Source organism: Podarcis liolepis (assembly GCF_965112155.1).
Source record: "Podarcis liolepis genome assembly, chromosome: 5".
Lineage (NCBI taxonomy): Eukaryota > Metazoa > Chordata > Lepidosauria > Squamata > Lacertidae > Podarcis > Podarcis liolepis.
The window spans coordinates 73908778-73932766 of record NC_139556.1 but is presented as its reverse complement, the minus strand read 5'-3'; the positions used below and the strand labels follow the sequence as shown (position 1 = coordinate 73932766).

Below are 23989 nucleotides of genomic sequence, written 5' to 3'. Positions count from 1 at the left end.
GTGAGCCACCCAGAGTTGCTGGGGAAACCCAGCCAGATGAGCAGGGTATAAATAATATATTATTATTTTTATTATATATTTTTATTATATATTTTATTATATATTATATATATATATATTATTATTATTATTAATATCATCATCGTCATCAACATCAAGGTGACCGCAACATTCAGCTTTTTGGGGGTACTGTGGTGGGTAGTGAGAACAGCGAAACCCACAGTCACCACCCTGTACAAGTGGAAGTTCTTTCCACTCGTATGCTACAGAACCTTTGGATGCTACATATTAGCTTTGTTTTATTTATTAAATGTATTTCTAAATTGCTATTATCAAGATTTCAGCTTGAATGAGAATTGTAATATTTGGAGGAGTTGAAGCTTTTTCATTACCAGTGAAGCTTTTTCATTACCAGTGCAAATGTTTCGGCAAATTAAGCTGCAGCTCAGAACTATGAACATTGCTGGGGGGGGGGGTGTCTCAAAGCCCTGGACCTGTGGAACCCTGAATTTACCTTTCCTGCTGCTGTCCTGAGTGAACTTCTGGGGGTCATCATTTGGGCCAAGGCCAGCTCCCTGCAATGTTGGCCAGAGTAGCTGTGCCCTATGAAAATGCTCCATCCCACTAGGCCAGCCTTTCTCAACCTGTGGGTCCCCAGATGTTGTTGCACTACAACTCCCATCACCCCTAGCTAGCAAAGCCAGAGCTCAGGGACGATGGGAGTTGTAGTCCAACAACATCTGGGGACCCACAGGTTGAGAACTGCTGCACTAGGCAACCAAAAAGTTCAGAATCATTATAGGGAAATCTTCAGAGCAAGGAACACTTTTGGGAGAAGATTTGCAACTTTTACTTTGGGCCAGTCACCACTGCATTGCAGGGGGTTGGCCTAGATGACCGTTGGTGTCCCTTCCAACTCTACAAATCTATGATTCTATGGTCAAGCAACATGAAAAAAGCTGCATGTCGCCTTCCCACCTGCACAATTCCTCTGCAATGGGTAGATGATTCATTCGAGGGAGGGTGCCCTGTCCTCTAGCTGCTAAGAGAGCACTACTCACGAGCAATTAGCACCTTCCTTGACTCAATATGCCTTACTCATGTGTGTGACACAAATGATCCTGCCTTTGTTAATAGATTCAGCGGAGAAAATCACTCTCGACGCTAAATTTTAAAATTAGATTATTTTTAATCTGATGGCAACTTTCCAGAGGGAATTACGTTGACACTTTCAAATTACTTCACTTGGGATCTCAAGTCAAATTAGAACAGAAAAGCATTTGATGGAAAAGGCCACTTCATGAAGTAATACATTTTACAGTTCTTTCTTACGCCACTTTTACAATCTATGGTTTGCCAGTCCAATCATATGGAAAGGTAATCCAGTAAAAAAAAAAGTGGGGGTGGGGAGCAACATTAATATTTTCATATCATTTCAGACAACTACCTGACTGATGACAGGTAAATACCCCCTGGCAGATGTTGGATTTCAGTAAAAAGATGAACTTTAGGACAGAATTTTTATCTGAGGCATTTGCAATAAGATATATATCTATATATGGATAGGCAAGTATAATCTCAGTTAGATGATAGCTTGTTTGATTGGATTACCAGGATACTGAAATATTTCTACAAACTATTGAAAATATTCATATTAAAACTCTGTAATCTGATATGGCAGGGCACTGCTGATAGCTTGAGATAGGTCAGCTTAGTTCAGGGGCAGCAAATATGGTCCCTTCAAGACATTGATGGACTACCAACTCTCAACATCCCTGACACTGACCCTGCTGGCTGAGCTGATGAGAGTTGTAGTCCAGTAGCTGGAGAGCAGTATGTTGACTAGCCCTGGTTCAGTTACTAGCAGAGTTATTTGTCAGGTTTGGTGTGGATGGGAAGGAGATAATCCCTTTATAATCAGAAAGTCCAATACACCAAAAGGGGACGGGCAACGTATAATGTTTCTATATGTGAATTTACCACTAAAGTTTTATTTGTGAACCAAATTTTCACAAGGTTCAGCTTTCGTGTTGAAATTTAAAATTTCAACCCACAAGAATGTTTCATCCAGCTACAATGCACCTTACACGAAGGAAATTAAAACAGAGTTTCCCTGTTAATTTAAGTTGCACAAAAATGAAAACTAAACTAAACTGGTAGATCTGGCCCCATTCTGCAAGTGCTTTTTAAGAATGTGTGAACTGACTGATGAATCAGAGCAAAGTCCCCCTAGTCCAGATCTAGATCTCTTAAGCCGCCAAAGTTTGACTGTTTTTTTAATCTGTGCAACCAGTCACTCCCATTTTCCTACACAGGCAACAGCCATTTCGCATGGGGGTTATGTTCCTGGCCCCTGCACACGTTGACCGAGTGCGTATAAGCATGCCCAGCCCTGTTCCACCCCACTCTGGTCTCATTATGCCCCGTTCCCCCCCCCCCATTCTTCCTTCTTCCAGGTCAACAATTGTGCATCATTTGGACATGCCTAAAATGGTCACTGTCTGTACAAACTTCCACTTCCTGTTTGCAGATTTCAGCTCTGTAAACACAAAGCATTTACTATGTGAACAACTCACAGTTCACTGCATTGTGAGTCCCTTGTGAGGCAGTGGCAATAGTCCAGCTTCCTATGGTGGCTCTAGCAGTTGGGCTAGGGCCAAGGATTCAGACAGCAAGGGGGGTGGGTCTGATTACTCATATTACCCTAAGCCTAGCCAACCCTACTTACTTGCTGGTAATCAATAACATTATGGCCTCTTTTTATCCATGGTTGGTCTGGTCTACCTTTTCTCTGCTGCCAGGGGCCAGACATCTGCACATGGGCACAAGCAGACTCTTGCTTAGTCCCTCCCTATTCCTGCTTTGCTCCTTAGCCTTTGTGCTCCTTCTGCAGGCTCCTCATGCCTTTGAGCCTTGCTACATGCATCACTCCTTGCACTTTCCTCCTCATCTGCTTCTAGAATTGACCTCTGCTTGGCTCTCCGGTCCACAATTTCACCTTGCTCCCGAGACAGATGCTTTCATCAGCTTACCTATAACTGGAATAAGATAGCTCTGCAATCCAAGTCTTTCTTTTCTGCCTCCTAGTTTGCCCTAACCATCTACCATACCCTCCAAAATTTCTCCAATGAAAATAGGGACATCCTAAGGAAAAGTGGGACATTAAGTGATCAAATCAGAAACTGAGACAGCTTCTCTAAATCAGGGACAACCCTGGAAAATAGGGATACTTGGAGGGTCTGCTCTAGAGAGACAGCAGGACATGGAGACTTCTGTGTAGTTCAAGTAATCTTGGTAGTATGCTGTTAAACATGGAAGCTCCATTTAGCTATTGGGGAAGGATTTACACTTACACAGCAGAACTTTCTCCTCTCTTTCCCATGTGTGCACCCCACACCCTCCCCACATTCAGAGCATTGCAGGGGGGGGGGGACCCAGAACAGATTTTGGAGGTATGTGGAGGTGCTGTTTCCATTGCACAAGGGTGATCCTTTCGCTGATGGAATAAGTTACTTAACACTACTTCGGATACAACCCATTAGATGTTGATCAACCCATTCTCCATGAATTTATTCAACTTCTTTGAGGCACTTAGAATTAAGACCGTATTTCATACAAGAAAATCAACCTTTTCTAGCCTGTGGGCCACATTCCCTCCCGAGTGACTTTTTTTATAAAAAAAAACAAAGTTTTAAATGAATTTTTGTTAAATATAAAAACATGTACACACCAGGGGCAAACAGGTAAGTAACAAAGCAGCTTTCCAGGGGCCGCACTCTAATAGTGGATGGGGCTAGAGTATAAAAGTGGATAGAGCAATGAGATTCTTACCTTTGTTTTGAAGGCTACATTCCAGACATACAAAAATCACCCACACACCCACCCCCATCCATGCAAGCAAAAGGCATTATATCCAACCAGGCAAAAGCATTTGAAGAAGGCAGGGGGCAGGGCTGGTGAGGCATGTGGCCTGGCCTAAGGAATGGTGACTGGAAAGGAAGCATGGCTTGGGGAGAGTCCCAAAGTTCAGATACAAAGACCTGGATAATTTCTTGTCTGTGACTGTAATCAATCAATTCATTCAAAGACCTGGATAGCTAAATTTGGGCCCTGGGCCTGAAGTTCCACATCCCTGGTTTACATTTTGCTAAAAACAAACACAAATCCACAACACCTCAATATTGCACTTTTCCCTGAATTTGCATGCGTGTGTTTGAAATATGTTCTGCCAGCTATAGAAAATATTAGCAACCAAATTCATTGTTGTTGTGACGTATATTCGTGGATTGGTGTCACTGCAGGCAGATTCTGAGGACTGTGGAAGTTCATCGTCCTTTGCACCTGTCCTTTTCATTAATATCATTCCCTTGGGTAATGTCACCCTTTCCCCTAACCTTTACAGTACAAGTCACGAGTAATGAAAGTGTTTGTCGAGAACCACTATGGCATTTCTGAAGGCAGAAGATCAACATTCAGCACAGAAAACTAACCAGATCAGGCTTTGCTGATGCACGCAACAAATGGATGGTGCCATTTTGCTCAGAGTATTCCTTTATTAATGAGATTCAACCCCTTTAGTGAACTCAGAATGTAATTGGTCAGCAGTCAAGGTTCTTTCTTCAGTCTGAGTCTGTCAATAAAATTTAATTCCTTCTGGGAATGTACTTAATTTAATAGATAATAAAGCTTCTCTGGTATATGTATATAGTAGCTTTTCTGTTTTAGAAAGATCTAGAAACATTATAAATTGCAATAGTCCATTAAAGTGCAGGCATAATTTCTAATAATGTGTATGTTTCAGAAAGGGCTGTGTCCATTAAATTTCATCTAAGTGTTTCAGTTGGGGTGGGGGAACTACTTTGGTAAAATATTTGTGTAGGATTAGGAAATGTTTGCTATCCTTTAAAAAGGTTTTTAAGAATAAAGGACCCCAAATCCCTCCGTTCACATTATCCTGCACACCCTGGAACCTTGATGTTTTGTAACACTAAAATGTTTGATGTCTGTTTTCGATTCCCTCTTTCAAAAACCCTCCTTCCTGGTTTAAGCACAGTCTCTTGTCACTGGGAAGCCAATGTTTGTACATTAAATTCATTACACGTGACAGCTGGATTCAAGGTAGATTGGTTATCTGAATAATATTCTGTCCCGTAGCAACTAAGGATAATTTGGCCACATGATGGAGCAATCAGATGGTTACTTTGCTTGTAAAATTTACAAGATTCACCACTAGGGTTGCCACATTTCAAAAAGTAAACACCAGGATACCCCAAAAATTGTTGACTAATTTTTTTAATTGACTTGCCTAAGATCCAGGACTGTCGCCTGCCAGAAATTCCCCCCAGATGTCATTTTTTCTTTTGAAATCCCAGTAATGTCCAGGAAAATCCAGATGTATGACAGCGCTATTCACCACAGATAGAAAGCTAATTTTATACCCTACTCCTTTCAGCAGGCTTTTATGGTGATTTAGTTATCTGACCACTTTTTTTGGTTTCTTGGTTTCCTTTCATCTGTTGCCTGTATATTTTGTTTTGTATTTTAATGTTTTTTCTTGCAAAATATGCACTTCTGTCACATTTTATCCTCAATGCATATTTTTATATGCATTCTGGTACATTGTTTCCCTCTTTGAGAACTGCATCACAAAATTTGAGAAGGAGAACTGCATCCCACTCCTCCACACATTTGTCTGGGTGGTAAAAATCAAGTCAGTTCTTATCAGAATTTGCAAAGGTCAATTCCCTGAAGCTAGACATGCGAGGTGGTACTTTGATTAGGACCCCACTTGACTGAGTCCTGTCCATATATGCCCCTCCTTTTTTTGTGCATCTGCTCAGCAAAGTTCTGTCTACCCTGTTCAACCTCTTCAATCTCCTAAGAAGCTTAGCCAGGCTGCATGTAGTAATGTCAGCATCAACCCACTGAAGGACTGGACTATGGCCAAAAAGTGATTCATAACAGGTAGCAGTAACATCTATTGACCCTGGAACTATGGTGTATTTTTAGACACTGACTGAAAGATGAAGAAAATTTTGCAATGCCCATGTCTCCGTGTCAATTACATTGTTCTATACAAAGGTACTAGGACGGCAGCAAAGTTTCAACCAGGTCATTTCTGCTTTAGGAGTATTAAAGGAAAATATCAGGCTATCAGCTTTCTGGATTAGATGAAATAAAATGCATGGCTGGCAAGATCACAGGATGAATTTGTCTAGGGGCTGTCCTTCAGACAGGAGGTGCAAGGGCAGAATATATGGTTGTTGCTCCATACGGAAAACAAAAACAAAACCCTGCACATACAAAACTGGTACATCAGACTCAGTTAGAAGCCTCCTCCCGGTCATGCTAGCCTCCTTGGTCATCTAGGTTACTCTTTCGATAGATATATTGATATAGATTGGGGTGGGGAGCTTAAACTTTAGAAATTAATAAATGGTAGGATTTTGATTATTGGTAGTATTGAAGGGAAGGTGGCAGGCCAGAAGAAAAGTACAAGCTAAACTTCCTTTCCAAGATAGGGTCTCACCTGGGATAGAGGCATTAACATGACAAAAGGTGTTGATGGCCCATCTAAGCTAAGAATCTTGGGCCTGGGCACACAGAGATTGCCATGGTGATGGGGGGGGGTGTTCAAAGTGACAGGAAAACAGAGTCTATAGAGGAAGGTGTGCTGGGAAAAAGAAGGGGAGAAGAAAGACTGAGATCCATCTTTGACCCCAGTACAGTGGTACCTCAGGTTAAGTACTTAATTCGTTCTGGAGGTCAGTTCTTAACCTGAAACTGTTCTTAACCTGAAGCACCACTTTAGCTAATGGGGCCTCCTGCTGCTGCTGCACTGCCAGAGCATGATTTCTGTTCTCATCGTGAAGCAAAGTTCTTAACCTGAAGCACTATTTTTGGGTTAGTGGAGTCCAGTGGCGTAGCGTGGGTTGTCAGCACCCGGGGCAAGGCAAGTAATTTGTGCCCCCAACCCGTGGATTTGCGCCCCCTAACCCATGGATTTGCGCCCCCTAACCCTAACCCCCAGATGTTGCGCCCGGTGCGGCCGCCCCCCCTGCACCCCCCACGCTACGCCACTGGTGGAGTCTGTAACCTGAAGCGTATGTAACCTGAAGCGTATGTAACCTGAAGCGTATGTAACCTGAGGTACCACTGTACTGTACTGTACTGTACTGCTGTGTGGAACAAGCCCCACTTGAAATCACCATGCTGTAAGGGACGCGGGTGGTGCTGTGGGTTAAACCACATAGCCTAGGGCTTGCTGATCTGAAGGTCAGTGGTTCGAATCCCCGCGACGGGGTGAGCTCCCGTTGCTCAGTCCCTGCTCCTGCCAACCTAGCAGTTCGAAAGCACATAAAAGTGCAAGTAGATAAATAGGTACCGCTCTGGCGGGAAGGTAAACGGCATTTCTGTGCGCTGCTCTGATTCGCCAGAAGCGGCTTAGTCATGCTGGCCACATGACCCAGAAGCTGTCTGCGAACAAATGCCGTCTCCCTCAGCCTACAGAGCGAGATGAGTGCTGCAACCCCGGAGTTGTCCGTGACTGGACTTAATGGTCAGGGGTCCCTTTACCTTTACCTTTAAGATCCAGACTCCCTCCATGCAGACTGAAGGTGTACACATGTGACCAAATCATCTTTCTTAAAGCTACGCCAGTCCCCACGGCATCTTCTATTCTCCAAAAGAGCACAAACTCTAGGTGACTGCCTGGAACCCCCTGGTATCATACTACCATTCAGCAGAGTGGGGATGGCACCCAGCTTCTGTCACACTATTTATAAAACAGATGTTTCAAAATTGTAAGGAATAACACAGAGTCAGGCTTCTGAATGGTCCTTCTAAATGGGTTTTTGTGTGTGATCCCTTCTTATGCTCAAAAATGATAATTGGGATGAAATTTCTCTTGCCATTACCATTCGCTTTGTCTTACATATGGGGAGCCATATGGATAGAAAGCTTTTGGAAAGGCGGATTTGTTATCTAGTTCACCTCAATTATTCATAAATACGCCGTAATGCATTTGGAGGGCATCTCTATTGAAACCATTTCATTGACAATGGGTAGCAAAGCTGTAGATGGCACCTTCTCCACATTAACCTGTCTATAGCAAGGTCATGAGATAATGGCATGTACATTACAGTATTTACTTTGCACGCAGTGGAGTCACTATGTCAACTATCCAGAAAGATCATGAAAAAAGCAGCTCTATTTGCGTCATGATTCCATCCTTCCATAGGCACAAATCCTTTGATTAGAGCTGGCTATTATTCAGTCCTGGGAAACGGCATCACGTTGCATGTGAAGCATATGTTTATTAATGCAACAACTAAATAAGACATTGACCCACATAATCTTGACCCAGATAAATATCTGCCTTTGTCAGTGATACCCAGCTTTTTACTATTCAAGTGTTTAGATTACCTTAGCACCTTGAAACTTTGGCTACTCGTTACTGGGTGCATCTACCTTGCACTGATATGAAGCAGGAAATCCTACTCTGATGCTTGCTGCCTCCAAGTCCATTATCGAAGCTTACCCTCAACTAATATTGGAAATGAGCACATTGGAGATGTTGAGAAATGATCCCTGATCCTTGCATCATCATCATCATCATCATCATCATCATCATACCTCCTTTCTTTTATATGCTACACATTTGATTTGACCTGGTCACTGGTTGTTCCCAGCACAATAACACCAAGCCAGCTTCATATCCAGCCTTTGTTTGCAGCACCAGTTGAAAGCCACAGGTTATGACATTGCACTCTTGCAGCAGTCATTGCAAGCCATCCAAACACATTTTCCACTGTGGCAGATCACAGGGTTGGATAGTTTTCCTGGAGGACTGACCTACAGCATGTTGTCATTGACAAAGCATGAATCCCATAGCATATTTGAAGCATGAAGTTCACTGAGCACAATCTTAGCCAGTAGCAATTTCAAAAATATAAAAGTAGTCTGTGCCTTTCTATTTTGTTTTATTGGCCTATGGCAGGGGTAGCCAACATCGTGCTGTCTTCTCGACACTACCACATTATTGCAATCAAATGACATTATGATCTTTGATGAATTAATAATTGCCAAACCCTTCAAGGTGGCCATTTGCAGAATTCTGGGCTTTGTATCTATGGAAGACTTCCTTGAAGTCAATGACACACATTTCCAAGCAGATACATTTAGGAGAGAGATGCTAATCCAATATTGCATTGTATTTTGTCAGCTAAGACAAAATTTGTATCAGCAATAAATCAAGTCTTGCTGCACATGCACCCGTGTAAGATGTCAAAGGTACTCAGCCCACGCTGGGGCTGAAAGCCTATTTACACTTCTCCTTGAGTAAGCCCCACTGAACACAATTTGACTTACTTCAAAGTAAACAAGCATAGGATGGCACTGCAAGATCCTTCTTATGTCTGTCTGTCTGTTTGTCCCTTTCACACACACTCTCCCCCTCCCACATCCCTTGTTCTGCTTTAGATCCAGCTCTCTAGCTAAGCTAAACATAAATGCACACATAAAAGAATATGAAAGAGAGTTGTTTTCTTAAAGGAAAGCAAAAAATAAATGTGCTTACATTTGCTGAAGGGTTAGTCTTCAGTGTGTGGCTTGCCATAGATTATGAGGGGTTGAGATGACAGCTGTTCATTACAATTACTTGTTCTTTACAAGAGCTTAGCTCTGCTCTTGCCTGGCTGGCCCATTTCTGTTAGCTCTGGCACAGAATGGAAGCAGCAGACATGCTCCTCCTCCTTTGCAACATCTGTCTACTTATTCCCGGGAATGAGCAAAACAAAGCCGCATGCAGTGGCACTTCAGTGCTCGGAATGGGACTAAGGCTGGACCAAAGAGTGCTGGAGCTGCATCTAAATGACGATGTGCAAGACTTTCACCATTAAGTGCATTGGGATTGGAGGGTGCTCAGTGGGAGTGAATGAAAAGATTAGCGGTTGCTGGGAATCAGAGGTCCTGCTTGCGGACATCTGGTTGTCCACTGTGAGGACAGAATTATGGATTGGATGGGTCTTTGGCCTGATCAGCAGGACTCTTTCTGTATTCTTATCATGGCCATGGATTTACCTCTGGCTGCAACTAGGAGACCTTCATGAGCAGACCTGCTGCTCTACCTGCTCAAAATCCACAGCACCCAAGGATGCTGTCCCAAGACCATAGGATTGCACCCTGAACCTCTTGCCCTTGTCTCTATGGAGATAAAAGAAAAGCACCTCACCTTCTGATGCAATAAATAAATGCATAAAAGAGTGTGCATTGGAGCGGGCTTGAATTATGTCAATCTTGCCAAAAACAGTGTTAGCCACTGTAGCCATACAACACATTCATTCTCAATAAGCTCATTCAGATTTTGTTGTTATTGCCAATAGCAGTATTAAATGATCCTAATATATAAGCTATTTTGAGGTAAAGGGACCCCTGACCATTAGGTCCAGTCGTGAACAACTCTGGGATTGTGGCACTCATCTTGCTTTATTGGCTGAGGGAACCGACGTACAGCTTCTGGGTCATGTGGCCAGCATGACTAAGCCACTTCTGGGGAACCAGAGCAGTGCATGGAAACGCCGTTTACTTTCCCGCCAGAGCGGTACCTATTTATCTACTTGCACTTTGACGTGCTTTTGAACTGCTAGGTTGGCAGGAGCAGGGACCAAGCAATGGGAGCTCACCCTGTCGTGGGGATTCAAACCACCAACCTTCTGATCAACAAGCCCTAGGCTCTGTGGTTTAACCCACAGCGCCACCCGTGTCTCTTTTATAAGCTATTTTGGAGTGGGGATATTTTTCAGAAGGGATGGGGAACCCTTTTCGGCCTGCATACTACATTCACTTTTGGCTAACTTCTGGTGAACTCATGTCAGTGGTGGGCGAGGCAAAAGTAGGCAGAGCAATGGATGTAAATGTTATGTTTGTAGAGTAGAGTAGTTTCCACACACAACTCTTTCTATCCTCCATTCAGACAAGAAAGGGGCATTATCAGAGGTCAAGGACATATGTCAGCCAGGCAAAAACATATGGGGCACAAGGCAGGAGCAGTGAGGGGTGTGGCCTGTGGAGAGTATTGAGGGCTAGACAGAGGCACCTAGAAGATGGAATGTGGTCCCTGAGCCTGAGTTGCCTCATCACTGTTTTACTACCACACATTTAAAAAAGTATTTCATGAGATGATGATGTTAGGAAAGCAGAAACATGGAAACATTAAAATCAAAGCAATGTGAATTATCGGAATGTCTGCTTCAGCTATGAAAAGGCTGGCAGGCAAAGGTCTAAAACCACGAGTGCCTACAGGTAAACCAAAAATATCCATCCGTCCTACAGCACTATGAATTGATGGAGCTTCCCTGACATTCGTATCCAGAAGTAAACCCTCCAGCAGTTGGTGTACTGTGATCTCTTAAGAGTGGGCAATAGACATCTAAAGGAATGCGCAGACCACCCATGAGAAGGAAAGTAGGTCCATGCTTCCTAGGAAATGTGATGAGCAGTGTTGCGCTTTAACAATAGCAACGTGTGAATAATGCTGTGTTATATTTTAAAACAACATTGTTTTTCGAAACAATTTTTTTTTTAAAGAAAAGGCTAACAATAAAACAGCCACAAAACAGTCACAGACATACTAAACGTTTGTATCATCATTTCATCTCATTCTCTTAATCACCACATTAACCTGGTATTCTTTGCACAATTGCTGACTGCTATACTAAAATTAGGTCAGAAATTCATCAGCTGACTCCATCCAGTAAGAGACAAAGACTTTATCAGTACACTCAGAAGGAATAGCTTAAGACTCACTTATTAGAAAAGATATATGAGGTATGAGTTTTGTTTTGTTACTATTAACCATCCTGCCAAAATCATTCTTAATGCCACTGCTATTCATGAAAGTATCATTCTCACTTCCATTTTACTCCAGGGGAAAATGTGCAATACAATGGATGTGAATGTCTCTCCCCCCCCCTTTTTTTTTTTACACAAGAGGTATGTAATACTTCTTATTGTCTTAGAATTTTTTTACAACTGTTTTTAACAGTTTAAGATACAAGACAATTATTGTATGGTTCAGCACATAAAACACACACATATCTATCAGAAACCCTGAAGCATAGCAATTTGTTTGGCATTAAATGATGTATTGTTGAAAATATTTCCTACCATCTTATTCATAGATCACCCTGTAATACATATCACTGTCCAGAACTACGGATACTGGTATTAGCCTTCCTGTTTTTGTTCTTTAAAAAAATCAGCATCCCCCCCCCCCCATATACACACATGAAGACATATTAGAGCAGGAGTCAGCAAACTTTTTCAGCAGGGGGCCAGTCCACTGCCCCTCAGAGCTTGTGGGGGGCCAGACTATTTTTTTGGGGGGAGAGAACAAATTCCTATGCCCCACAAATAATCCAGAGATGCATTTTAAATAAAAGGACACATTCTACTCTTGTAAAAACACACTGATTCCCGGACCGTCCAAGGGCCGGATTTAGAAGGCGATTGGGCCGGATCCGGCCCCCGGGCCTTAGTTTGCCTACCAATAGCATTAGAGGAGCCAGTCTGTGAAAAAGTACCAAGTCCTTTATCATCCTTCTAAAACTCCATATAAAAGAGCAGTATTGTTTCCATATTTTTTGGAGTGGGCTCAAGGTTTTTTGCTGCCTGCAGCAGAGCTCAAAAGGTGTCAGGCCATCACCTTCCAATGTCTCACTGCTTCAGATGTGATGATGCTCCAGACCTATCCAAGGCACTCCACTCAACCACAGCTACAAGCAAGCACCATCTCAGTACCATACTCCAGTTGGAAAACAGACAGAGATAGATGAATCTAGCAAATCAGTAACATTCATCTGCACTTGGAACCTGAAGGCAATCATATTATTTTTCCCACCCTACTTGGCCTTCATCAAGTCAACATGGGCTTGGCTCCAACTCACAAATAATCACTTGTATCTCTTTAAGCTCACCAACCAGTTGCTACCCATCCGTGGAAGCCACACTTTCCAATTCCCCAATTGAAGGCTAATTCATATATGCATGGACATCGCTCGGTAAATGCCAGCACTGACAGTGTGTGAGCGTTAATTACCCCATTGAAACACTGCACTTCAAGTGAAGTGAAGTGATATGACACCCATGCACTTGTGGAGGTGGGATGTCTGTTTCACAGTTGCAGATCTTTATTGATGCTGTAGTCCTCAAGTGATGAGCATGCATATGTAAATATAGGAGTCCAACAAGCATGTGAAGGGGAAGATATCTTTTGCTTCTCCTAAGTGGAATGCTACTAAATGCTACAGAAACCTTCTCTAACATTCTTCCTCTTCTCTGCGACCAAAGAATAGGTTTCTAATTTTCTCTCACACGGCTGCTGGATAAGGAACAATGATACTGGTGCACCAGACAGCACTGTCTGGAGATTAATAGATAGTCTGTTTCACTGTTTTGTTTCTAATCTATCAAGCACTCAAAAACATGTCCTCAATATAATTAAAACAAGTGAATCTCTCCAATGTGCTTGGAAAGAATAGATTTCTTCCTGGGCTGGAGTCCCAGTAAATGTGAGAATTGCAATTATTAATTTCTCTATATATGTATTTTTAAAAATGGGCAAAGACTTCAGCACTAAAGGCCATTTTGGAAATGTGTCACAAGCCTGAGGGATGTGGCTGATTTAAGTGTAAAATTAGCATGATCTGCATATCATCTCCATGTTTCTGATACAATGAGTTACAGCCCAGGGATATAATTGCATCTATCAAAACAATTTCGGAATAAGATTATTCTATGGATATGAAAAATCTGGGTTGATCTTTGAAAGAAGATTCCTTTTCAGTGGGCTTGGATATCATAGCTTCAGAATTCTCAACCAGTGATATCTATGGCAAATCTAGACAAGATGTAAGTACTGATGGTAGAAGGGAAGGCTAAACTGGGAAGAGATGTTCAGCCGATTCAAGATGGGGATCACACTCCCCCTGAAGAAACACTTTGGGGAAACATTTCCTGGGTCCAGTTTTTGCTCCTGGATAGACAGGAGCAATGACTTTTCAACTGTATTCTACTGTTTGTCCTTCTGAGAATATTCACTAGCTGACTACCAGTAGCATACGACCACATAAGTAGGAAAAAACATCACATAATACAAGCACCACATAAAGGTCAATTGAAACCACATGCTACCTTCTCTCCACCTCTCTTCCAAGAAATATACATTCAGTGTAATCCAATATTCATTTGATTTGGCGGCGGGGGGTGGGTGGGTGGGTGAGATATACAGATATAGATGATACATAGCTATTGATATAGATATATGGTATGGAGAAGCTGAAGCCGTTTCTGTTGTGTTCCCCATTGCAGCTCATGAGGCAAGCCATGGTTTATGTCTTAAAGTGGCGTGCTTCATTCAGCTGTGAAAGCAGTAGAACGGGAAGCTACAGGGGAAATCCATGGCTGTACTTGTGGTTCTCGTATCCGCATTCAAACAGCCAAACTCTGAAATCCATAATGCAAACCAGTGCTTGAAATCCACATTCTCCTTGTGACATTTCTGGCCAGAACAAGTGACCCTTGTCTTTGCAAACTCCCTTAGACATAGCCAGCCAAAGGATCCCCTCTTTTTTATATACATGCAGCTGAAAGCATTGTCAAATGGGCCCCTGTTTTAAGCCATGGTATATGTGCAAGTTCTCATTTGCCACTCTCCTGAAGGCAGTGCAGTGAGGGACAGGCTCCCCTCTTCCTTCCTTCCATGACATGCAATGGGATGGGTAACACAGCTTGGACAATCTGCCGGGAAGTGGACTATATATTAGCTTCAACAGCACCATTATATCCTAACAGAGCTATCACTGTTCCATTAGGCTACCAGTCTCATTGACCTCCAAAACCAACATCACTTCCTTGAAATAGCCATGTCAACCCTCAACTAGTGGAGACAATCTTTTAATCTGTAACCAACATTTCAGATTTTGAAGGGACCTGTTTACTCTTTCTCAATCAACCCTGATTTTTAACAAAACCAGATAGTTACCGTTTTATTGCTTCTTCTTGTTTCCGACGTTTTTCATTCTTTTCTTTCAAGTAAGCCAGGTTTGTTTCATTCCTCATCCGATCGTTCTCTCGAGCAATGTCAGATGCGTTCTGTATAACCAAACCATCATAGGCCTTCATGCCCATATCTTCAATATACTGGAGGAAAGTGCCCAAAGTGACTTCCTCCTGATTAGAATTCATCATCTTGTTGGAGATAATAAATGGAGGAAAATACTTCCTGTAGGTTGACAAAGAGGGAAAAGAAGTCCATACAGATAAATCATTTTTAGCTTACTAGCTTAAGATCAACTTTCTCCAATGTCATTTTACATAAAGCTGAAGAAAGATCTGAGTGACCGCTGAATTTTACATTTTTAAAAATGGGGGATCAGCCACTGTTTCTTTTCATCCCAGGAGTCCTAGCTGAAATATGAAACCTTCCTAGCAACTAGGTGAGCATAACCTACTTCAGTTTGCTTTCTCCTCCGATGCTTCATCTTAAGACTGGGAACCAATGCAGACTTTCTGGCTACAAATTACCTTGTTTAACATTCAGTCTGATGAAGAGTAATGACAACCTCAAAGACTTGTTCACTTTTTTGCACTGCCCTACTTTGGATTTCAAAATTTGCTTTTCAGATATTTTTGAAGTAGACCTAAATTTAGAGCAAGCATGGCTTTTTTGTTGTCACCTTAGGCACATTAATTTTGTCTGACACTGTTTTTCATGGTTTTGCAGGAGGATTAATGCATGGATCTTGGCTGCCAGGGATGTGTTTGCACTAGATCCATACGTGCATTCAGATTCATTGGATCATCTTTACTCCAATGGTTTCCCATGCCATATGCACAAGCCTCTAAATACTCTTCAGGGCAGAAAAAAGCAAGCTGGGGCTTCAGAAGGAAGAACTGAAAGCCAACCCAATAAGCCCCAAAGGGCTCTTAACAATGACATTGCCACGTGAAGATTATTTACAGTTCTCATTACATTCATTTATTATTTGATTTGATTTTAAACACTGGGGAAACATTGTGCAACCTCTGTATGAATGAACTTCAGGCAAGTGCAATGGACACAAGGTTTGGATATGATGGAAGTAGCCTGCTCACATCTTTCAATCATTTACTTTGTTCACACCCCTTGAAAAATTATTGCAAATGCTCATGACTGTCTTTGAACCAAATTTTCTGATGAGTTAATATCAGCATCATTCTCAAAATTTTCATCGGCAAAGACTTGGCTCCAGATAATACACTGAACAAGTGGAAGGCAATTCTACTCATACAAAGAGTGTTTTGTTTATTCCAGTTTTCTCCTGTCTTCAGTCCCCTGTGCTCCTTTTGAAAAACTGATTCCACAAGGGTAGGCAGACTGTTTAGAGTAGCCTGTTGGATGACATAGGAGACTACAGATAGGGTGACCTTGCCTGCTCCTCCACACTAAGGAAGTACCTTCCACTCATGCAGAGAGATCTCTAAATTGCCTTTAAACTGGTGATATAGTCTAACCATGTAACAGGAGTCTATTTTTCTACTTGGTTATTTTTTCCCCATTCTGAAATGATGAAATTCATTGTGACACCTCAACATGAAAAATGAAAATTCTGCCATGATACAGAATTTCACAGGAACTTTCTCTGGCCCTGCAGTGGGGATGAAAATGGGGAGACACTGGATCTATATGTGCAGATGTTAATAGGGACCAAATCAGCTAAAATCCAGGAACATCAGTTTGAGTTGGGCTAGCTGATCTCTTAGAACCGGTTTGAGGGAAAGAGTATTGGATTAAGGGGATCAACCATAACAAAACCAGTAATATTGTGTTTAGAAATGAGGCTCCAAATGAACTGGTTATAAATACCAGGTGCCCCATGGAGCTTCATGAACATCATTGAATTTTTAATGTATTTTTTCTCAAGTTGTGTCTATACCTATAATGAATCAATCAACAATGCAGAACCTTCATCTATCACTTTTTCATGAAATTTGCACCAGGGTTCATGTCATGCTTTCTTAGGTTACCCAGTTGCCATATAGGCTGCATACATGTCATACATTCAACACACATTCCAGCAAGGAGTCCTGGGAACTAGCTTCAGGGTGCTGGGAATTGAAGTTCTGTGAAGGGTAAAATGCCATATATATTAATCACGAATAATTATAATAATAATTTATCTATTTCAGTAGACTGGGTTTATAAGAGTCCTTGCTATATAAATATTATTGGATGTTCTGAATTTTATATGTTAGATGTATTGTTGTGTGTGTGTGTGTGTGTGTGTGTGCTGTTGTATTTGGTCTTATGTAGGCTTTGTACTTAGAGTATGCAAGTGGAACCTGCAACAAAATGTTGTCATTACAAAAAGCAGTGCTCCTGTTCAGGGTTCCAGCCGCCTAATCTCTCCACCCCACACCCCACCATGCTACTCTCCTGGCTGTCACTCTACAGTCTGAGATTGCTGAGCTATTCCAATCCTTTTTGGGCTGTTGGAGGGAGGGTTCTGCATACTTAGGGTTTTTTTAATTGATACCTCCCCTCTTGTTTCTGAATAGTTCTGTTTCGCCTACAATTTTGGTGGCACCTCTCACCCAAATTTGATTGCTACCTGATCATCTCTCATCCAAATTTGATTGCTGTCTGTTCTTTGGCACAGAACATGTGGGAATGGGCTATAAGGAATAACCACACGGCTTAGACAACCTCCCTGGAGTTTGATCATTTGGGGAAAGGTCTGGAGCATTTATGACAGTGACAGCTAACAGTGTCTATAGAATAGGAAGGTCATCACCGCCTAGAAAGCACAGCATGGTTTAAAATTTCCACTACTTTCTCTTCCTCGCACAGCTAGAGTCAAGAATCAGTTGCAGGATAGTAGGAGATGCCTTCGCCCCTGCAATCAGTTATCAGCAGGGAAGCAGGGAAGTGCACCAGAGAATACATGTATTTTTAAGTTTTACTGTGCCTGCCAGTTTGTTCACTTTATGGCAAGGTGAATCAGCTCAATGAATAATATTCCACCCAAGGACTCTCATGACTAACTGAAATATCATTATAATCATTCTCATGCAATTTCTGTAAATGAGGATAAATTATTAATTGAGTTTGCAATTCAGGAATGAGGGAATCAAGTATCTGACTTTTTTTAAAAGTGCAGACTTGATATGGCAGAGGCAAGGTTAATCTAGTAAAGCAAAAACAATAGCAGAATACATCATAACATTCAAGCAGCTAAAGTCACATGTCCCCATCCAGCTGGGGCTACATTAAGAGGCTCTGCGTGCATCATCCCTGATCTTGTCCTCCAGTGGGCTGCAGTATGAATGAGATTTTGTCTGGATAATTAGCAATACCTGGCTTGAACTGCTCATTGGAAAAGAGGGAAAGCAAGAGGATGGATTTTGTCTTCCCATCCCTTATTTCCTCATTTAGATAATTGGGATTTTAGCAGATCATCTGATCAGGTGGATGTAAAGAAGTCTGATGTTCCATGTGCACACAGTTAGATAAGAGAGCTGGACTTTGACCCAGCATGAATATGAAGTTCTAATGTGTGTAGGCTTCCCCATTCATTTCAGTGGCATGGAAAATTCTGCATATGCATAGGAATGGAAACCCATAGATTTTCCACCTGCTGAACTGCACAAGGAAGCCCTTTCAAGAATGCGAAATTAGTGTGTGCAGCAGAGCTCCTGTGTGTGAAAGGGTCTTCCAAGTTTGGCTGCGTTCTGAAGAGGCTACAGTGCCAGGGGGGTGGTACTGAATATCTGGATTGACCCTAAAACTCAATGAACACATGCACATTGCAGTATGCAACTCATTTGTGCAAAGCAGGTCCCTACACAAGTTCTGGCAATTTTCACCACACTACTGCAAACATTCATTTTTGGTGTTTCTGAAGCCTCGCTCTTTTGCAATGAAACCTTACAATGAATACTGCTTGCCACATGAAGCTGCTACTGCATTGCTTGCATTGCAAGTGTTTCCCACTCTGCAATTTGCATGTGTGATTTGAGCTGTAAAAAAATGCTGTGCTGCAGGAGAAATAAAATATGGACTATCAAATGGAACAAGTTGCTAAAATAAAGATAATGAGTGCCTTCCATAGTTCATTGATATATATATAAAAAAGAAACCCACAACCATTTTCTATCAGTTTAATAGCTACATATCACATTTTTAAGGGCCAACTGATTTCTTTTCAGATAGGCAGAAGAATTAAAAAAAGAGTTGGGCACATACCCCAGTAGTATACCATCCCTCTCCCTGAATGTTCACTTGCATTTTACAACATAACAATTAGCTCATCTGAAGTACACTCTTCTCACCACAGATGTTATATGGAGTACCACTTGTAGTGTTTGGGCTCTGCTTTCATTCTGTGCTTCTTGAATTGCTTACAAGACAGTAAGTGCAAAGAGGCTAGGCCACATCCAATATCTGGCAGACTGCTGACTACAGCACCACTGTTAAAGACCTAATGGCACTGGTATGTTATACACTGGGTTCCCACCCCCACTTCTTCAGAGTTGCTGTCTTTTATGAAATGGTTTTCAGAAGACAAATTATTTCTTTGCTAGGCACATTGTCAATGAAGCTCTCATATACATGTCTGCCTGCTGCCTTGTTAATTTTTAAGCAGACTTGATTTTTATTTATTAATTTAAAAGAAATGTTTTCCAATTCCACATGGCCCACATACAGGGAATAAAGCATTAGGCTTCTTCAAAAGCACAAAGGCAGACTGCAGTGCTACACATAGTGCAAAGTTTGCAAGAATCAACTCTTCTGACATACTCAACCAGGTTGATCCAGAAACTTTCTATTCTGTCGCTGGCTACCCTTGTTGTAAATGGGAATTATGCCAACTGTAAAAGGATCTCTCTTTTAATAACACAAATGGTTAAAAGGAGCTCCTTCAAAAGAATGAGGGGGGAAAGGCATTGTATACCTGAAATAAAACAATGCTTTCAAGAAGGTGTGTTTATATTATGTCTCTAGGTCAGAAATAAAGAGCTTTACAAACCCAATAAATGTGCACAAAGGATAGATCTCCCCTTCCTTGTGATTGCACTCCTCAAAGCCTCTAGAATGTGGAGTACTACTGTTGTTGTTTACTTGTCAACCAGAAGTCCTTCACATATGTGTTGTGATCCCAAAATGCACAATTTCCTAACAAGCAAGTAGCATGTAACTGGATAGCCAACAGCCAGCACTACCTATAATTAGGAGATTAAGATTATCCCAACATTACCAGGACAATAGGTCTTTTAATTTAGGAGAAATACTTATTTGCTTTCTGCTTAACTAAATTGTTTTCCATGTTCTTCAAGGCGTGTATTGTGGGTAGGGCAAGATAAAGTGAAGATCTTTTGGCTAAGGGGAACATATTTGAAATGTTGTGAAATATTAATGGTGTGGGATGCCTAATAAGTAACTAACACAGCTGTTAGGTATTATATCAATTAATACGTCAGAAAAATAGCTAGCAACCTTTTAATAATTTAATGTTGCCTTTACAAATGAAAACTCCAGACACCAAATGTTCTTATTATCAGGCACCTAATGTGTAGAAGAACATTAAATAATCCCAAATACATTACAGCATTATTTGGTTTTGCTGTGGTTTGATTAATGTCTCCCCAAACAGACAAAGTTCCTGCTTAGATATTTCAGGGTTGTAAATCATTCCATTTCTGCCAATATGCCTCTCTGATAAGTGATATAGTGATATATAAATATAGATAAGCACTGTATTTCATTAGCATGCTTAGAGATTCTTTTTTTTAAAAAAACCAAAACAAACCATGTACATACCAAGATTAAAGTCCTCGGGGGACTGCTAAGTGCAATAATTAAAGGTGACTTTTGTCTGTAAAAGCCCTTTCCTGTGGTTTATCTCAGTGCAGTCTGAAGGGATATTTCAGCACCATAAAAACAGATTTTGCAGATTGGCTCAGTTTTTCTTCAATTAAAGTGCTTGAGATCTTCTTGGCAAACATTTCCAGATTGTAGCATTCTGCATCTCTAGAAGTCAGCGTGTTGCATTAAAAATAAAAGAGCGATCTTCTCGGCGTGGGATTAAAATAGCCTTTTTAAAGTTTGACTTTCAAAAATGCAGTGGGGCTGGGGGGAAAGAGCGGATCTGGCATCTTAAATCCACATTGAGAGAAAGAACAGCAAAGGTTTCAGGGGGGCATCAACGGCACCCTGCTTTGAAGTCCAGCAGGAAAGAAATGGGAGGAATTTTTTTGCCCACTTCACCACACAGAAGATTACAACACCAGCATATGCAGTGGCAGAGAGGTGGCTAAGGTGCCTCATTGGAGTGGATGCTGTGAAGACCAAAAGAAAAGACAAGGAGGGATAGAAAACATCCTATCCAAATGGCTTCTTGCAACAGAAAAAGATGCTCTCTCCTTTCTCTCATTGCCACCTAGACAGCGAAGGTTTGAAACAGTCTCTCTCACGCTCGCCCGGTGACTACAGGCAGGCTCTCTCTCTCTCTCTCTCCCTCTCTGTTGATGCTGTTGTTGATTAATCAGGGATTCTCAAACAAAGAGCAAGCCTACCTTCGGCAATGAGCAGTAATCTGGAGCTCCTCTTTTTCTGCAATCCGCTTGCGTTCAGCATCAAAGCAGCCAGCATTCTAGCACCCTGGACAGTTCCCGTTTGCTTAGGCCCATTGGAGAAAAAGGAGGCGAAGGAGCAAGTGAAGAAATGACAAGAGACCGGAAAGCAGCCGCCTTCGACTTCAGCTTGCTGTCCCCAGGGGCGCAGCTGCTCATTAAAGCTTCCTATCTAGGCAACAGATTCTCCCCCTTTTATCTTCGCTGCACTGAAGTCTGATTAGCAAAATAATCCAGTTTTTTTTTGGGGGGGGGGAGCGGGAGTGGAGGAGGGAGGGACCTGCACAAATTCAGGCTCTCTAGGTAGGACACAGCACGGCACAGCACTGCTCCATTCTTCTCCCCCTCCTACTCAAAAAAAGAAAGAAAGAAAGAAAGATTTTTTTCCAAAAAAAAAAAAATGTCCCTCCACAGAGAATGGGCAAGTTAACCTTTAGCCCATGTTATGGCTCCAGGAAATGAGCAGCCACTTAGAGGGAACATCTAAGTCTCAGTTTGATACCTCATATTGATGTATCGCTTGCACTCACCCTCACTGTAAAAAGCCGTGCAAGGCTCACAATTACTGCTGACGCAGATTAGGCTGCTGCTTGGGGAAAGGTAGGAGGAGCTTTTTAACCTCATCAAAACAACCTCCCACCACCTGCTCCCACTGCATGAGCGAATAGACCTCCCCTATTTGGAATGCATATCTGTATAATGTGCGATTTGACAGCAGGGATATTTGAAACACAGCAGGGCAGTTTTATGCCCTCCTGCAAAGTTCATCTCTCTAAAGAAATATTTAGTTTCTGTTCACTGATTCAGAGTCCTGGGTATAGACCCACCAGCCACCTAGTCCAAATCCCTGCTATTCAAGGCAGAGTTCTCCGCCTACCACCTAAGGTTCTATAATTCAGCCTGTGCTATCCACAAAACAATGCACTGTGAGCAGGTATCCTGCAGAGACTGCGTTGACAGAGAAGAGAGCTTCCAAAGACTCAAGCAAGCAAGCCAAGACATAGCATTGCAGAGAATGCAAAAGGCTTCTTCACATGTTACAATGAACACAGGTACAAGCTATCTCTGCACATGTAGAAATGTTTGTGTGGAAGAGTATACGCTTGTTAATTTCTACAGCACACCTATTTTGTAGACAGGTACACAGATTCTAGACATTTTAAATGTTACATGTGAATAATGGTATGAGTGTTCACCTCAAGTATTAGTGTACATGGATTGTGCCCTCATTGGTGTGAATGCCCCTAAAAAGAACCCAGATCTGGAGAATTCATCCAACCCAGTGAATCCAAACTGGAGGAAAATCTTTAGTGTCAAATACGGCAATTAATAAGAAAGCAAAGAAGACCTGACCATTGACTGACACTTCCCAGAATAAATGGTTGTGGGAGGCAAATTTAATTATATAAAACTCAGCACTGTGATTCTAGCTGTGACAGTACCCAATGACTCTGAAGTCTCAAGGACTATAGCCTGGTGCAGCCAGGATTGGTACAAATGAAGAATTAAACTTCCATTCTGAACTTGATGTAAACAGTTGCTTGGTGCTCAAATCTGCAGCCTGACTTCACAATCCAGTAAACAATCCAGCAGAACTATGTATGACCTGTGGTTTAAGATAAAGTGCTGTTGCCATCCGTCTGTCTCAAGAGACACTGGAATGCACCTCTGGGGGTTTATAGTCATGTCCACGTTTGGTCACCACTCTGCACTCAGCTCTCACCTGTGGTTCCTAGAAGCTGTCAGCATGTGACAGTGACCAGAAACCAGGAAATGGCTTCGATTGCCCAGCTAAACCAGGTGAGGGTAGCCAATGGTTCCCAAACCCTCAGTGAGTTAGGGACTTCCCCTGCAGACAGGCTCCAGAAGATTGAGCAGACCAAGATCAAGAGTGGGTCCAACAATCAAGAAGACAGTTTCGACACATGCTGTAGAGGGAAATGAGGGGCAGATGGGGCTCATCAGCCTGGGAAAGTAGCTCCTCTAGGACAAGGAAAACTCTGGTCCTAAACCTCCACTGCCAAATGGCTATAGTCATTCATGAAAAAGGCTTTGGGAGGATGAGATGTGATGGTTTGGATTTACCAGGCTTTGGGAGGATTATATGGTTTGGATTTAGTACATTCTCTCCTTCGCGCCCCTCCAGACAGCTGATATGTGTTACTCAGATCATCTGAATGGTTTTCATATACTTTATAGTGTTGGGATATTTCTTTTCTGACTCCAGGGAATTGCAGATACATCATGGTAGAAAATCACACAAAACCCTGAGCTGGTTTTACACAGCGTAGGAGTGCTTTCCCCCTTTTATTTATTTTCA

At 42.0% G+C, this 23989-nt stretch overlaps 1 protein-coding gene across 5 annotated transcripts in view; it reads right to left on the bottom strand.

Annotated features, from left to right (window-relative positions):
- The window catches only part of NYAP2 (neuronal tyrosine-phosphorylated phosphoinositide-3-kinase adaptor 2), a 142435-nt gene extending 120202 nt beyond the window's left edge, over nt 1–22233 (bottom strand). For 4 of the 5 annotated variants that reach the window (XM_083506404.1, XM_083506407.1, XM_083506406.1 and 1 more), the window contains exons 1-2: nt 20858–22233; nt 15041–15280 (exon numbers count right to left, since the gene is read on the bottom strand). In XM_083506404.1, the coding sequence (XP_083362530.1) occupies nt 15041–15246 (206 nt within the window). In that variant the 5' untranslated portion in view covers nt 15247–15280; nt 20858–22233. The remainder of the gene's footprint in view (nt 1–15040; nt 15281–20857) is intronic. The other variant, XM_083506405.1, reaches the window with a different exon arrangement.
- Between the last annotated feature and the right edge of the window lie 1756 nt (nt 22234–23989).